This window comes from Melopsittacus undulatus (genome assembly GCF_012275295.1).
Source record: "Melopsittacus undulatus isolate bMelUnd1 chromosome W unlocalized genomic scaffold, bMelUnd1.mat.Z SUPER_W_unloc_4, whole genome shotgun sequence".
In the NCBI taxonomy this organism is placed as follows: Eukaryota; Metazoa; Chordata; class Aves; order Psittaciformes; family Psittaculidae; genus Melopsittacus; species Melopsittacus undulatus.
This window is the reverse complement of record NW_022993946.1, coordinates 1,246,078-1,262,550: the sequence shown is the minus strand read 5'-3', so window position 1 is coordinate 1,262,550 and position 16,473 is coordinate 1,246,078. Positions and strand designations below refer to the sequence as shown.

The 16,473-nt window shown below is 46.9% G+C and overlaps 1 protein-coding gene across 1 annotated transcript in view; it reads left to right on the top strand.

Annotated features, from left to right (window-relative positions):
- The window catches only part of LOC117438267 (ankyrin repeat domain-containing protein 11-like), a 181,786-nt gene that overhangs the window by 105,240 nt on the left and 60,073 nt on the right, over window positions 1-16,473 (top strand). Inside the window, exon 3 of the mRNA XM_034073789.1 lies at window positions 10,264-10,408. Within this exon, the coding sequence (XP_033929680.1) occupies window positions 10,322-10,408 (87 nt within the window). The 5' untranslated portion in view covers window positions 10,264-10,321. The remainder of the gene's footprint in view (window positions 1-10,263; window positions 10,409-16,473) is intronic.

The window sequence follows — 16,473 nt, the reverse complement described above, 5'->3', positions numbered from 1 at the left end:
GCTGTTCAGCCTGGAGAAGAGAAGGCTGCGTGGAGACCTCATAACAGCCTTCCAGTATCTGAAGGGGGGCTACAGGGATGCTGGGGAGGGACTATTCATTAGGGACTGTAGTGACAGTACAAGGGGTAATGGGTGGAAACTTAAACAGCGGAAGTTTAGACTGGATATAAGGAAGAAGTTCTTTACTGTGAGGGTGGTGAGGCCCTGGAATGGGTTCCCAGGGAAGTTGTGAATTCTCCATCCCTGGCAGTGTTTAAGGCCAGGTTGGACAGAGCCTTGGGCAACATGGTCTAGTGTAAGGCATCCCTGCCCATGGCAGGGGGGTTGGAACTAGATGATCTTATAATGATAAGGGAAGAGAATACAACCACTCACCATCTGCCGACCAATACCCAGCCTGACCTGAGCAGTGATCTATCCTTTCCAGGTAACTCCCCTAGCTTTATATACTGGGCATGCCATGCTGTGGTATGAAATACCCTTTCGCTAGTTTGGGTCAGGTGTCCTGTCTCTGCTTCCTCTTGGCTACCCCTCCTCCCTGGCAGAGCATGAGACTCAGAAAGTCCTTGATCAGAGTAAGCATTACATAGCAACAACTAAAAACATCGGTGTTATCAACATTGTTCCCAGGCTGAAAGTTGAAAACAAAGCACTCCACCAGCTACTAAGAAGGAGAAAAATGACTACTATAGATGAACCCAAGACAGTATCCAACCCTTATTCCATACCACTCACTTCATGCTTAGATCTGACATTTTTCAATGTACCATCACGTTTGTCTCATATATATAAAAAAAATATATATATGCACCCACACACACACACAGAGATATCATTCCTTAGTCCATGGACCAATCCCTGTAAAGCTGCTGAATTCATCCAGTCCATGATGTTGGGCTCCATCTCTTGTAACAGTCTTTCAGAGCAGGAGAGGCTGTGTTCAGTGTTGGATCGTTCCCTGCTAATGACACCATGGAATTCGTCTGGTAACTACTGAGCTCATCTGGTTTCGTCAAAGTTCATTCTTTCTTGAAATGATGGTCAGAGGGACGTCAGGGCCAGTTGCTGGTGACCTGAAGACATCTCGTTGGTGGGCTATAAAAGTGCTACATAGCAGGCAAAATCATACAGTTGAGTTCATTGGCTGTTTTCCCCTAAAATCAAATCCCCTTGAGGGGGGACTTCCCCATCTTCCCACATTACCCACCAAGTATATCTGAGTCCCTGACAAAAGCAATCCCACAAGTGGGTTTTCCTTTACCTGAAGCAGGAATAACCGTGACTGTCTTCCCCAGAAAATTCTTTATGTGCTCCACAGGAAACTTATCCCCCTCTGCAGTAAGTAAAAGTTCTGACTGGGCTGGGCCAGCCCTCTTTGCAGATCCTCTGGTGTTGACCAACCAGGTGGCTTTTGGTAAATGTGTATCCCAATGTTAGGAAGTCCCACCACCCATTGTTCTCAGTGTAGTTTATAACAGCCCATTGTACCATTTGATTTTCCCAGAGGCTGGTGCATGGTAGGGGATGTGATATACCCACTCAATGCCATGCACTTTGGCCCAAGTGTCTATAAGGTTGTTCTGGAAATGGGTCCCACTGTCTTAACTCAGTTCTCTCTGAGTGCCGTGTCGCCATAAAATCTGTTTCTCAAGGCCCAGGATAGTGTTCTGGGCAGTGGCATGGGGCACAGCAGATGTTTCCAGCCATCTGGTGGTTACTTCCACCATGGTAAGCACATGGCGCTTGCCTTGGTGGGTTGGTTGGTGTGCAATATAATCAATCTGCCAGGCCTCCCCATATTTGTACTTGAGCCATCGTCCTCCATGCCAAAGAGGCTTTAACTGCTTGGCTTGCTTAATTGCAGCACATGTTTCACAGTCGTGAATAACCTGGGAAACAGTGTCCATTGTTAAGTCCATCCCTCGATCATGAGCCCATCTGTATGTTCCATCTCTGCTCTGATGGCCTGAAGTGTCATGGGCATACTGGGCCTAAAATAATTCACCCTTATGTTGCCCATCTAAGTCCATCTGAGCCACTTTAAACTTATCAGCTTTATCCACTTGTTGGTTGTTTTGATGTTCCTCAGTGGCCTGAGTCTTGGGTATATGACTATCGACGTGGCGTACACTCACCACCAGGTTCTGCACCCAGGCAGCGATATCTTGCCACAGTGCAGCAACCCAGATGGGTTTACCTCTGCACTGCCAGTTGCTCTGCTTCCATTGCTGCGACCACCCCCACAGGGCATTTACTACAATCCATGAGTCAGTATAGAGATAAACTACTGGCCACTTTCCTTGTTCAGCAATGTCCAAGGCCAGCTAGATGGCTTTCATCTCTGCAAACTGACTCGATTCACCCTCTCCTTCAGCAGTTTCAGCAACTTGTCACTGGGTACTCCATACAGCTGCCTTCCATCTCCGATGCTTTCCCACAATACGGCAGGACCCATCAGTAAACAAGGCATATTGCTTTTCACTTTCTGACAGCTCATTATATGGTGGGGCCTCTTCAGCACCCACCACCTCCTCCTCTGGTGATATTCCAAAATCTTTGTCCTCTGGCCAGTCCATGATGACTTTCTAGAATTCCTGGACATCTGGGATTTCCTATTCGAGCTCACTGTGCAATTAGTGTAGCCCACTTGCTCCATGTAGAATCAGTTGCATGATGTGTAGAGGAGATCCTGCCTTTGAACATCCAGCCCAGCATGGGTAAGCGGGGTGCCAGGAGGAGCTGTGCTTCAGTGCCAATCACTTCCGAAGCAGCTCGAACCCATTCACAGGCTGCAGGTATCTCAGTTTCAATAGCAGTATAGCTGCGCTCAGATCCTCTGTATCCCCGACTCCAAAAGCTGAGGGGTTCACATTGAGTATCCCCTGGAGCTTTCTGCCATAGGCTCTAGGTAGGACCATTCTCCCCAGCTGCAGTACAGAGCACATTTTTCACATCTTGCCCAGTCTGGACTGGTCCAAGGGCTACTGCATGAACTATCTCTCGTTTCATTTGCTCAAAGGCTTGTTGTTGCTTAGGGCTTCATTTAAAATCATTCTTACGGGTCACATGATAGAGAGGGCTTACAATCAGACTGTTATTTGGGATGTGCATTCTCCACAACCCCACAACACCCAAGAAAGCTTGTGTTTCTTTATTATTAGTTGGTGGAGAGATTGCTGTTATCCTGTTGATCACATCTGTGGGGATCTGGTGACATTCATCTTGCCATTTTATTCCCAAAAATTGAATCTCCTGTGCAGGTCCCTTGACCTTACTCAGTTTTATGGCAAAACCGGCTTTCAGCAGGATTTGGATTATTTTCCTCCCTTTCTCAAAGACTTCTTCTGCTGTATCACCCCACACGATAATATCATCAATGTATTGCAGGTGTTTTGGATCTTGCCCCTGTTCCACTGCAATCTGCATCAGTCCATGGCAGATGGTAGGGCAGTGTTTCCACCCCTGGGGCAGTTGGTTCCAAGTATACTGGATGCCCCTCTAAGTAAAAGTGAACTGTGGCCTGCACTCCGCTGCCAAAGGAATTGAGAACAGTGCATTGGCAATATCAGTTGTGGCATACCACTTGGCTGCCTTTGACTCTGGTTCAGACTGAAGTTCTAGCATGTCTGGTACGGCAGCACTCAATGGTGGTGTGACTTCATTCAGGCCACGATAGTCTACTGTTAGTCTCCACTTTCCGTGATCCCACTAGTAAAACCATAGTGTGGCCTGTGATTTGTATGTCCTGTATCTTCTCTCTCGAGCAGTAGGACACCTTTTGTTAATAGCTGTGACATGGGTTTGTACATGTGGGGAACTGGGTAGATCGGATAGGTCATCTCTCTATTTTTAGAACTCCTGGGACAGTTTTTCCACAGCTGAAATGATGGAAGGTATGAGATTGTGGAGACCTCTTAGCAGCCTTCCAGTATCTGATGGGGGCCTACAGGGATGCTGGGGAGGGACTATTCATTAGGGACTGTAGTGATAAGACAAGGGGTAATGGGTTGAAACCTAAACAGCAGAGGTTTAGATTGGATATGAGGAAGAAATTCTTTACTGTTAGGGTGGTGAGGTACTGGAATGGGTTGCCCAGGGAGGTAGTGAATGCTCCATCCCTGGCAGTGTTCAAGACCAGGTTGGATGAAGCCTTGGGTGATATGGTTTAGCGTGAGGTGTCCCTGCCCATGGCAGGGGGGTTGGAACTAGATGATCTTGAGGTCCTTTCCAATCCTAACTATTCTATGAATTTTTGATTGTCTTAAAACTCTTGGAGTTGACGAATCATTTCATCCACTTTTGTGGTGCTACGTCATGCCAGGTCATTGATGCTAATGCATGGGCATATGATGATGGTGCACTCCTTGTAAATTTCTGCCACATGGATCGTGTACATTCAACTTCATCTGGATCTATGAGTGCATTCCTGGCATCCGGCCTGTTATAGATCATTTCTAGAGTGGCTGATTCCTTCAGAGACTGAATGCCTTTCTCTGTCATAGTCCGGATGGCTGGACGACTCATAACATTGTCCTTGAAGGGAAACCTTTCCTTCACAGCTGCCAAGAGCCAGCTCCAAAGGCTGAGGTACCGTTTCTCTTTTGCAATTGCTTTGTCAGGTCCCTCTTCCCTAGCAAGTGATCCCAGCTGCTTAGCTTCCCTACCTTCTAGTTCATGACTGTTGGCACCATTGTCCCAGCATCAGAGCAACCAGGTGAGGATGTGCTCCCCTGTTTGACGGGTAAAATCTTTTTGCATATTCCGTAGCTCAGTTGAGGTCTGGGGTTGAGAAGTCACCTCTTCTTCTTCCTCTTCCTCTGATTCACATAACAATAACTCTTGTTCAGATGTTGTCCCGTGTAGTAAGTGCATTCATCTTTCTTCACTTCATGGGTTGCTCTTTGTGCCTCTGTGGTTGGAGTGCCTGTAGTATGTGTAGTCGGCGTTTGTGCAGCCAATGTGCTTGGGGTTTGCATATTCCGCAGCTCAGTTGAGGTCTGGGGTCGAGAATTCACTTCTTCCTCTTCCTCTGATTCACCTAATAATAACTCCAGATCAGATGCTTTCTCATGTCATAAGTGCATGGTTTCTTTATCTTTCATCGCTATACAGCTTGCTTTTTGTGCCTCTCTTTTGCTTTTGCATACTGGGTCAACCCAGATTGGCATTAATTGGTCCTCTGGTTTAGCTGCAGTGATTATCACTGTGGTTGGAGTGCCTGTAGTATGTGTAGTCGGCGTTTGTGCAGCCAATGTGCTTGGGGTTTGAGTAGCACCAGGAGCTGCACTGTCTGTTGCTGTGGGGGTTTGATTAGCTGCTGTACTTGTTACTAGGATTCGTGGAGCTTTGGTATTTGGAGTTGGAGTAGCTGCCCTGTCTGTTGCTTTGCAATCAGATCCAGAAACATTTTTTTCTCTTTGAAGATGCTGGATAGTGTTGAACAGGGCTCTGTAAGCATAGGCCAGGCCCCAGCACGTTGCCATGATTTGTTCTTCTATGTTATGGCCAGGATGACAACACACCTCGTTTAAGTGTTTTACTAATTTTTTTTTATTTTGCACTTGTGCAGTGGTGAAGCTCCAAAGCACTGGAGTTGCCCACTGGCCTAGATACTTGCCCATACTATCCCACACACCCTGCCACTCATGACTGCCCAGTCTTGGGGAAAATCTCTTGGTCCTCCTATATCATTGTCTAACCCTAGACAAGACCCAAACCTGACTCTTCTTAACTTTTGAGATCAGATGAAATGGTATGTGGGTAAAACATACTCTGTATGTGTGCCAACATAGTGATCCCCATCACAATCATCAGGCAGGTCTCAAGGGTACCCAAAGGCCATTCAAAACCTTCGGAACTCTCAAATGATGCTTTAAACGGTCTGGTGAGGGGGGGCTGGGAGTCTAATGGAATGTCTTCTTCACAGGGAGGAGGGGAAAAAAGATGTGTAATTGCTAAACACTTCTATTATATATCTCCCAAATTATAGAGGTGATGACCACACTGGAAACGCAAGCAAGATCTGTTTCATGATCAATTAGTCTATTGTGTTACAAGTCTTTGCCATAAATTACAGTGAAACAAAAACCTTAGCCTTTGCTCCTCAGCCAAGAAACACTAAAACAGCAAATACAGGCTTTAAGTAAGGTACGACATGCTGAAACTGCAAGTTCAAGAGCAACAACTTTGAGAGCCAATAAATCAGCATTGTGATGAGTGACTCTTAATTTGAAACAATGAATGCTTATCACAAATACAATTAGACAAACTCTGGTCAGATCTGTTGTTATCTCAACCCTTTGTGCCCTTCTTTGGGCACCACAAAGAACTGTCCTGGTTTAAGCTCAGCTGGCAATCCAGAATCACACAGCCACTCACTCACTCCCCCCCTTTCTCCCTCTGCTCCTGGAGGGATGGTGAGGAGAATGGAAAGAATGTAACTCCCATGGGTTGAGATAAGAACAGACCAGTAAATAAGGTATAACACAAACCCACTACTGCTACCACCAATAATAATAATGAAAAAGGAAATAACTAGGGAAGAGAGTACAACCACTCACCACCTGCCCACCAATACCCAGACCGACCTGAGCAATGATCTACTTCTTCCGGGTAACTGCCCCCAGTTTGTATACTGGGCATGCCATGCTGTGGTATGGAATAACCCTTTGGTTAGTTTGGTCAGGTGTCCTGTCTCAGCTTCCTTCTGGCTTCCCCTCCTCCCTGGCAAAGCATGAGACTCAGAAAGTCATTGGCCAGAGTAAACATTACTTAGCAACAACTAAAAACATTGGTGTGATCGGCATTGTTCTCAGGCTGAAAGTCAAAATCACAGCACTGCACCACCTACTAATAGTAAGAAAAATAACTGGTACTGCTGAACCCAGGACCCGTGGGGAGGCAGTGGCCAGCAGGACCCCACCCCAGGCAGGAGTGTGAAGGGCTGTAGGGCTGCGTGTTGTGTCCCCTTTTCCAGCTTCCTCTCTGGAGGCAAAGCCATGTGTACAGTACTCCAGGGCCTGGGACCACCTAACCTTCCCTGCCAGACATGGCTGGAATCAGCCATCTCAGTTTCGTGGGAGCTGCCATATTCATGCTGTCTGAGTCCCAAGGCAGACTTCCCTCTGTCCATGGCTGCTTTGCCAGGGGGAAAGATGTGGGAGCTGTGCAGTGCTCGTTTGGGGGGCTGCTGCCAGCCTGGCCGAGGGGCTGGCATGGGTAGTGAAGTTGGAGTTCGCAACCAAGGCTGGTCGTTGGCCAGAGAGAGGTAAATGTCTCCTTTGTTTTCCTGAACAAGTATGAGGGATTATATTCTGTTCAGCTCACTTGGTCTCCCAGTTATTATTGTGCAGCAGATGTGTAATCATTTAGTTCAAGGAGCTTAGTTAATTGTTTACAAAATAGGAAGGGTGATGGGAGCTGAGGAGCCGAGGTTGAGTCTGGTGTTGACTTGTTGGTAATTGGTGTGCAAATGCACTACTCCTCCAAGCTGTTAACCAGGAGGTGCTCTGTTTACATGAGGCAGCCAACTTTCCAACTGTAATGAGTCAGCTAGAGGAACAGTAGGTCTGCAGAATTAATTTGGCCTTTTCTTAGTTAAACAGGTTTTTGAAGCTCTATGTGAGTAGGTGCCTACCCCAGTTACAAGCAGCCACAAAGGCATTGGGAGTGGACAGTGTTTTATCGGGAATAAATTGTCAGCATGCAGGCCATGAGGCACTGAAAATGGTGTGGTTTTCATTTGGGGCTGTTCATGGTCAGGAGCAGAATGTGCCCTGGTCCTGGTCATGCTGGTCCCTGTGTTAATGACCATAAGTGAAGCTGCTTGTTTTTAATATCCTTTGCTAAGTGCAAATAAATTTCTATGGCCCAACAAGTTGTCTGAATTGCCACTCCTTAGATTTGCAGTGAATATTGAAGTGAATCTGTTCAGGTGGCCGACTCTGTGTCCTCCACAGCGACCCAGCACTCCTGCCTCCTCCCAGGCCCAGGCACTTGCTCTCCTTCATCTGCACCTTAATGAGCACCAGTAGGTGAAACTAAGGGGAAAAAATCCTTAAACTTCAGAAATTGGCTCATGATGGCTGACAGATTGAGGTTCTTGAGGCTGTAAATGGTTGAAGCTGCTTCTAGAGGGAAGTAATTGCAGCTCCTGGGACCCCGTTGATGTGCAGTACAGAGAGGACACCCCAGGCACGAGAGCTATGCATGGTGGAGCATCTCCAGCACCAGGAAAGCTATGCTGCTGCAGAATGTGACATCTCATAGGCAGTGAACCCCTGTCTGTGTGCACAGGAGCCACTTGCTCTTGACTTCAGGTTTTGCAGCTCCAGCCCCCAGTGTGCTGAGGACAGCCATGCTGCCTTTTTAAGGTGCTGTTTTCTGTCAGCCATTGTGGTGTTTGAACTTGGGTGCTTGCTGCAGGTCCTTCACATGATCAAGAGCAGAAATTGGGAGATGCAGATTTTTGCAGTCATCCCTCACTCTAACAGATTTTCTTTCCCCATTTGCTATGTATGGACATGCTGGGTTGGTATTTGAATTTTCTGCACTTCCCCCTTTGTTTTTGCTTACTAGCTGCAGCGATGAGGAGGGCTGATTAGCCAGCTCATGTCTTTGCCAGCTCAGGTCCTTTCCTGTTCTTGCAGCTAAAAGCAAAGGGCTTGGGGTCCTAAAACTCAGCACTGCCATCCCTGTGTCAAGCAGGGTGACACAAAGAGGCCTCAGTCCCCAAAGCCTTCATTCCTAAACATGGATAACCATCCCATAGCCCAGGCAAGGGAGCTAGGGTAGAGGATTAGATGCCTTGGAAAGTACAGTCTCCTGCTGAAAATGCTACCTTTGGAATGTCTTAACACTGTCTGTGCCCTGTGCTTTAATCTGGGTATTTGTGCTGCTGCAGGGCTGGGCTGGGGCCTCTGAATTTTTTTTTTTTTAAGAAAAATGCCCAATACAAACCAACCCAAAAGGCCCTAAAGCCTCTGAAGAGTAAATGAGACATTTAAATTATGAAGGGATTTCCAGGGAACTTTTAGAATACAAGGCTGATGAAAGCACCATGATAGTATTCCTACAGCCTTTAACTCTCTGTCCTGCCCTGGCCGTCACAGGTGAGGGACCCAGCACCTGATGAGGTGGTGCTGGGCTCTCTAGTGCTGCCTGGGACAAGGTTTCAGCTCCACGCTGACTTGCCCCCAGCCCTGAGCAGCCAGGAGGCTTTGACTCCTCTCCTCACCTGTTTTCTTTCTCCCTGCCCACAGAATTCCCATCTTGTGATGGAGCACTGCATGACTTTGTTCCTGGGCAATTTCCTGCTATTGTAGCTCTGCAGAAATCAGCCACTATTATAAGAAGTTAATGGGTGCAATGATTAGTGTTGTCAGGTGGTAATTAGCTGGGGACAGTTTTCAAATGGTGCCCATTTATGCTGTTCCAGTGTAAGTATGAGACCTTTGCTGTAGGGATTGATGTGGGTCACTTCTCAGAGATATTCTGTTGCACAGATGCTTTTTAGCCTCTGATCTCAGGAGAGGAGATATTTTTGTTCACAGAAAGAGGCCTGCCTTGGTTTCAGCTGGTATTTCTGATCCCTGTTGCAGTTCATGCTTCGCTGTATTTCAGATGTCAGTTGTCTTTTCAGCTCTGTAACCAGGCAACATATGGCAGGAGCAGGGAGTGCTTTGTTATTCTCCAAATTGTCTTACCTAGGCCAAGGTGCCGGGGTGACAAGCCCAGGACAAACCACTCTGGGAACATTGGGACCCCTTGGCAGTTTCTAATCTCATAATGGTGACATGTTCAAAAAGTACATTTTATAAGTAGGTTTTGTAATTTAGGGATGTGTGTTTTGGTCCAGGGAGTGTCTGGGAATTCAGTGTAACTGGCTGAGGGAGTAGAGCTGTCCCAGGCACATCCCTACAGACTCATCCCCATGTCCCTGCGCTCTGGATAAAGCTGTAGCTGCAGTAAGCTTTATGTAGGCTTGGAGTGATGCTGGAGATGAAGAGCAGGAGGGATGCCACTCTCTGGGCATGATCCATTTTAGGCTATCCCTTGCTCATGAAACAAGTTGTGTTTGCTGCTGCAGGTCCTAGCTTGCTTCTCATTCAGAAGGTTCAGAAGCCAGCTGATCTGTGGTGTGTGGCATTTGGAGGTGCTCTGCCAGAGTTGGGGGGGTATCCCCATGGGAAGCATCTTGCCTTTCCCCCCCCCAGTTAGAAAGATCCTTTTGATTGCCTAACTTCTCTTTTCCTCTCTAAACAGGCAGTTGATGATGAAGCTATGGCAGCATAAATGAAGATCAAGTAAGGAAGGCAGAACAATGCCCAAGGGTGGATGTTCTAAAACACCACAGCCAGAAGATTTCTCTCTCAGCAACGACATGGTGGAGAAACAAACGGGGAAAAAGGTAATATGTTTGCTTTACTCACCTTCCTATAGCGATGCCGCCCCTGATGCCTTCAAGCCATCACAGTATTTCATGTGGCAGGAGGCTGCTGTGGGCTGTTATCACAGAATCAAATCTGTGTTGGTACTTGGCCAGCTGATGGGGTCCACTTTATTTCTCAGTGGCTGCCACACTTCAAAGGAAGTACTTCGACCACGTAGACCTGACTCAGCCAAGCAATGGGGGGATGCTTTGCAAGATTCTTTTCTGCAAGTACTGTACATTTTTAAAGCTTTCTACACTGAGCTGTGGAAGGACCAAGTAGTACAGTGATGGCTCAGGTGCATGCTGTGGGAGGGAGGAGTTTCCTCCTCCCTTCTCCTCTGGCTGCAAATGACATATCTATGTCAGACTCAGCCAGTCTTGCTTCACCCAGAGACTGGGTTCTGAGCGTGGTCTGACAAGGACACAGAATAACTGCTTCTGGGGTTTTATTTGTGGTGTTCAGGTTTTGACAGGGCTTGAGGTGAGGTTACTGAGATGACGTCTGAGTTTAAGAATAAATAAGTTCATACTTCTGCCTTTCATTCCCAGATTCTTGTTTTGATCCAGGCTTAAGATCTGCCTCCTCTCCTTCAGCTTTTTTAATCCTTCTCAGCATTGGTAGTTTCCAGTAAATAGTTGCTGTGTGCAAATATTACCTATAAATAAAATTAAACACTACATCCACTGTATTCTTCTCAGGAAACAATCATCATGACTTCCATTCATCTTGCTTCAGTTTCTCAGCTTTCCCTCAGGGGTTTCTTCCCAGCCCCTGGAGCTGAAGCTGAGGGTTTTGAGCATCAGCAGTGCTGTGTCGCTTGCTCTGTCACATCCCTCGCAATCCCACACATGTTGATGAAAGCAACTCCTCTTATGATTAAGGTCGTCTTACTGACAACGTGAGGAAGATGACAGTCATGGTTTAAGTCCAGCCAGTAACTGAGAACCACACAGATGCATGGTCACTCCCCATGTTCTTCTTCCCTCAGCTCCTGGAGGGATGGGGAGGAGAATCAAAAGAATGTAACTCCCACAGCTTGAAATAAGAACAGTCCAGTAACTAAGGTATAACACAAAACCACTACTGCTGCCACCAATATTAATAATGATAAGGGAAGAGAATACAACCACTCACCATCTGCCGACCAATACCCAGCCTGACCTGAGCAGTGATCTATCCTTTCCAGGTAACTCCCCTAGCTTTATATACTGGGCATGCCATGCTGTGGTATGAAATACCCTTTCGCTAGTTTGGGTCAGGTGTCCTGTCTCTGCTTCCTCTTGGCTACCCCTCCTCCCTGGCAGAGCATGAGACTCAGAAAGTCCTTGATCAGAGTAAGCATTACATAGCAACAACTAAAAACATCGGTGTTATCAACATTGTTCCCAGGCTGAAAGTTGAAAACAAAGCACTCCACCAGCTACTAAGAAGGAGAAAAATGACTACTATAGATGAACCCAAGACAGTATCCAACCCTTATTCCATACCACTCACTTCATGCTTAGATCTGACATTTTTCAATGTACCATCACGTTTGTCTCATATATATAAAAAAAATATATATATGCACCCACACACACACACAGAGATATCATTCCTTAGTCCATGGACCAATCCCTGTAAAGCTGCTGAATTCATCCAGTCCATGATGTTGGGCTCCATCTCTTGTAACAGTCTTTCAGAGCAGGAGAGGCTGTGTTCAGTGTTGGATCGTTCCCTGCTAATGACACCATGGAATTCGTCTGGTAACTACTGAGCTCATCTGGTTTCGTCAAAGTTCATTCTTTCTTGAAATGATGGTCAGAGGGACGTCAGGGCCAGTTGCTGGTGACCTGAAGACATCTCGTTGGTGGGCTATAAAAGTGCTACATAGCAGGCAAAATCATACAGTTGAGTTCATTGGCTGTTTTCCCCTAAAATCAAATCCCCTTGAGGGGGGACTTCCCCATCTTCCCACATTACCCACCAAGTATATCTGAGTCCCTGACAAAAGCAATCCCACAAGTGGGTTTTCCTTTACCTGAAGCAGGAATAACCGTGACTGTCTTCCCCAGAAAATTCTTTATGTGCTCCACAGGAAACTTATCCCCCTCTGCAGTAAGTAAAAGTTCTGACTGGGCTGGGCCAGCCCTCTTTGCAGATCCTCTGGTGTTGACCAACCAGGTGGCTTTTGGTAAATGTGTATCCCAATGTTAGGAAGTCCCACCACCCATTGTTCTCAGTGTAGTTTATAACAGCCCATTGTACCATTTGATTTTCCCAGAGGCTGGTGCATGGTAGGGGATGTGATATACCCACTCAATGCCATGCACTTTGGCCCAAGTGTCTATAAGGTTGTTCTGGAAATGGGTCCCACTGTCTTAACTCAGTTCTCTCTGAGTGCCGTGTCGCCATAAAATCTGTTTCTCAAGGCCCAGGATAGTGTTCTGGGCAGTGGCATGGGGCACAGCAGATGTTTCCAGCCATCTGGTGGTTACTTCCACCATGGTAAGCACATGGCGCTTGCCTTGGTGGGTTGGTTGGTGTGCAATATAATCAATCTGCCAGGCCTCCCCATATTTGTACTTGAGCCATCGTCCTCCATGCCAAAGAGGCTTTAACTGCTTGGCTTGCTTAATTGCAGCACATGTTTCACAGTCGTGAATAACCTGGGAAACAGTGTCCATTGTTAAGTCCATCCCTCGATCATGAGCCCATCTGTATGTTCCATCTCTGCTCTGATGGCCTGAAGTGTCATGGGCATACTGGGCCTAAAATAATTCACCCTTATGTTGCCCATCTAAGTCCATCTGAGCCACTTTAAACTTATCAGCTTTATCCACTTGTTGGTTGTTTTGATGTTCCTCAGTGGCCTGAGTCTTGGGTATATGACTATCGACGTGGCGTACACTCACCACCAGGTTCTGCACCCAGGCAGCGATATCTTGCCACAGTGCAGCAACCCAGATGGGTTTACCTCTGCACTGCCAGTTGCTCTGCTTCCATTGCTGCGACCACCCCCACAGGGCATTTACTACAATCCATGAGTCAGTATAGAGATAAACTACTGGCCACTTTCCTTGTTCAGCAATGTCCAAGGCCAGCTAGATGGCTTTCATCTCTGCAAACTGACTCGATTCACCCTCTCCTTCAGCAGTTTCAGCAACTTGTCACTGGGTACTCCATACAGCTGCCTTCCATCTCCGATGCTTTCCCACAATACGGCAGGACCCATCAGTAAACAAGGCATATTGCTTTTCACTTTCTGACAGCTCATTATATGGTGGGGCCTCTTCAGCACCCACCACCTCCTCCTCTGGTGATATTCCAAAATCTTTGTCCTCTGGCCAGTCCATGATGACTTTCTAGAATTCCTGGACATCTGGGATTTCCTATTCGAGCTCACTGTGCAATTAGTGTAGCCCACTTGCTCCATGTAGAATCAGTTGCATGATGTGTAGAGGAGATCCTGCCTTTGAACATCCAGCCCAGCATGGGTAAGCGGGGTGCCAGGAGGAGCTGTGCTTCAGTGCCAATCACTTCCGAAGCAGCTCGAACCCATTCACAGGCTGCAGGTATCTCAGTTTCAATAGCAGTATAGCTGCGCTCAGATCCTCTGTATCCCCGACTCCAAAAGCTGAGGGGTTCACATTGAGTATCCCCTGGAGCTTTCTGCCATAGGCTCTAGGTAGGACCATTCTCCCCAGCTGCAGTACAGAGCACATTTTTCACATCTTGCCCAGTCTGGACTGGTCCAAGGGCTACTGCATGAACTATCTCTCGTTTCATTTGCTCAAAGGCTTGTTGTTGCTTAGGGCTTCATTTAAAATCATTCTTACGGGTCACATGATAGAGAGGGCTTACAATCAGACTGTTATTTGGGATGTGCATTCTCCACAACCCCACAACACCCAAGAAAGCTTGTGTTTCTTTATTATTAGTTGGTGGAGAGATTGCTGTTATCCTGTTGATCACATCTGTGGGGATCTGGTGACATTCATCTTGCCATTTTATTCCCAAAAATTGAATCTCCTGTGCAGGTCCCTTGACCTTACTCAGTTTTATGGCAAAACCGGCTTTCAGCAGGATTTGGATTATTTTCCTCCCTTTCTCAAAGACTTCTTCTGCTGTATCACCCCACACGATAATATCATCAATGTATTGCAGGTGTTTTGGATCTTGCCCCTGTTCCACTGCAATCTGCATCAGTCCATGGCAGATGGTAGGGCAGTGTTTCCACCCCTGGGGCAGTTGGTTCCAAGTATACTGGATGCCCCTCTAAGTAAAAGTGAACTGTGGCCTGCACTCCGCTGCCAAAGGAATTGAGAACAGTGCATTGGCAATATCAGTTGTGGCATACCACTTGGCTGCCTTTGACTCTGGTTCAGACTGAAGTTCTAGCATGTCTGGTACGGCAGCACTCAATGGTGGTGTGACTTCATTCAGGCCACGATAGTCTACTGTTAGTCTCCACTTTCCGTGATCCCACTAGTAAAACCATAGTGTGGCCTGTGATTTGTATGTCCTGTATCTTCTCTCTCGAGCAGTAGGACACCTTTTGTTAATAGCTGTGACATGGGTTTGTACATGTGGGGAACTGGGTAGATCGGATAGGTCATCTCTCTATTTTTAGAACTCCTGGGACAGTTTTTCCACAGCTGAAATGATGGAAGGTATGAGATTGTGGAGACCTCTTAGCAGCCTTCCAGTATCTGATGGGGGCCTACAGGGATGCTGGGGAGGGACTATTCATTAGGGACTGTAGTGATAAGACAAGGGGTAATGGGTTGAAACCTAAACAGCAGAGGTTTAGATTGGATATGAGGAAGAAATTCTTTACTGTTAGGGTGGTGAGGTACTGGAATGGGTTGCCCAGGGAGGTAGTGAATGCTCCATCCCTGGCAGTGTTCAAGACCAGGTTGGATGAAGCCTTGGGTGATATGGTTTAGCGTGAGGTGTCCCTGCCCATGGCAGGGGGGTTGGAACTAGATGATCTTGAGGTCCTTTCCAATCCTAACTATTCTATGAATTTTTGATTGTCTTAAAACTCTTGGAGTTGACGAATCATTTCATCCACTTTTGTGGTGCTACGTCATGCCAGGTCATTGATGCTAATGCATGGGCATATGATGATGGTGCACTCCTTGTAAATTTCTGCCACATGGATCGTGTACATTCAACTTCATCTGGATCTATGAGTGCATTCCTGGCATCCGGCCTGTTATAGATCATTTCTAGAGTGGCTGATTCCTTCAGAGACTGAATGCCTTTCTCTGTCATAGTCCGGATGGCTGGACGACTCATAACATTGTCCTTGAAGGGAAACCTTTCCTTCACAGCTGCCAAGAGCCAGCTCCAAAGGCTGAGGTACCGTTTCTCTTTTGCAATTGCTTTGTCAGGTCCCTCTTCCCTAGCAAGTGATCCCAGCTGCTTAGCTTCCCTACCTTCTAGTTCATGACTGTTGGCACCATTGTCCCAGCATCAGAGCAACCAGGTGAGGATGTGCTCCCCTGTTTGACGGGTAAAATCTTTTTGCATATTCCGTAGCTCAGTTGAGGTCTGGGGTTGAGAAGTCACCTCTTCTTCTTCCTCTTCCTCTGATTCACATAACAATAACTCTTGTTCAGATGTTGTCCCGTGTAGTAAGTGCATTCATCTTTCTTCACTTCATGGGTTGCTCTTTGTGCCTCTGTGGTTGGAGTGCCTGTAGTATGTGTAGTCGGCGTTTGTGCAGCCAATGTGCTTGGGGTTTGCATATTCCGCAGCTCAGTTGAGGTCTGGGGTCGAGAATTCACTTCTTCCTCTTCCTCTGATTCACCTAATAATAACTCCAGATCAGATGCTTTCTCATGTCATAAGTGCATGGTTTCTTTATCTTTCATCGCTATACAGCTTGCTTTTTGTGCCTCTCTTTTGCTTTTGCATACTGGGTCAACCCAGATTGGCATTAATTGGTCCTCTGGTTTAGCTGCAGTGATTATCACTGTGGTTGGAGTGCCTGTAGTATGTGTAGTCGGCGTTTGTGCAGCCAATGTGCTTGGGGTTTGAGTAGCACCAGGAG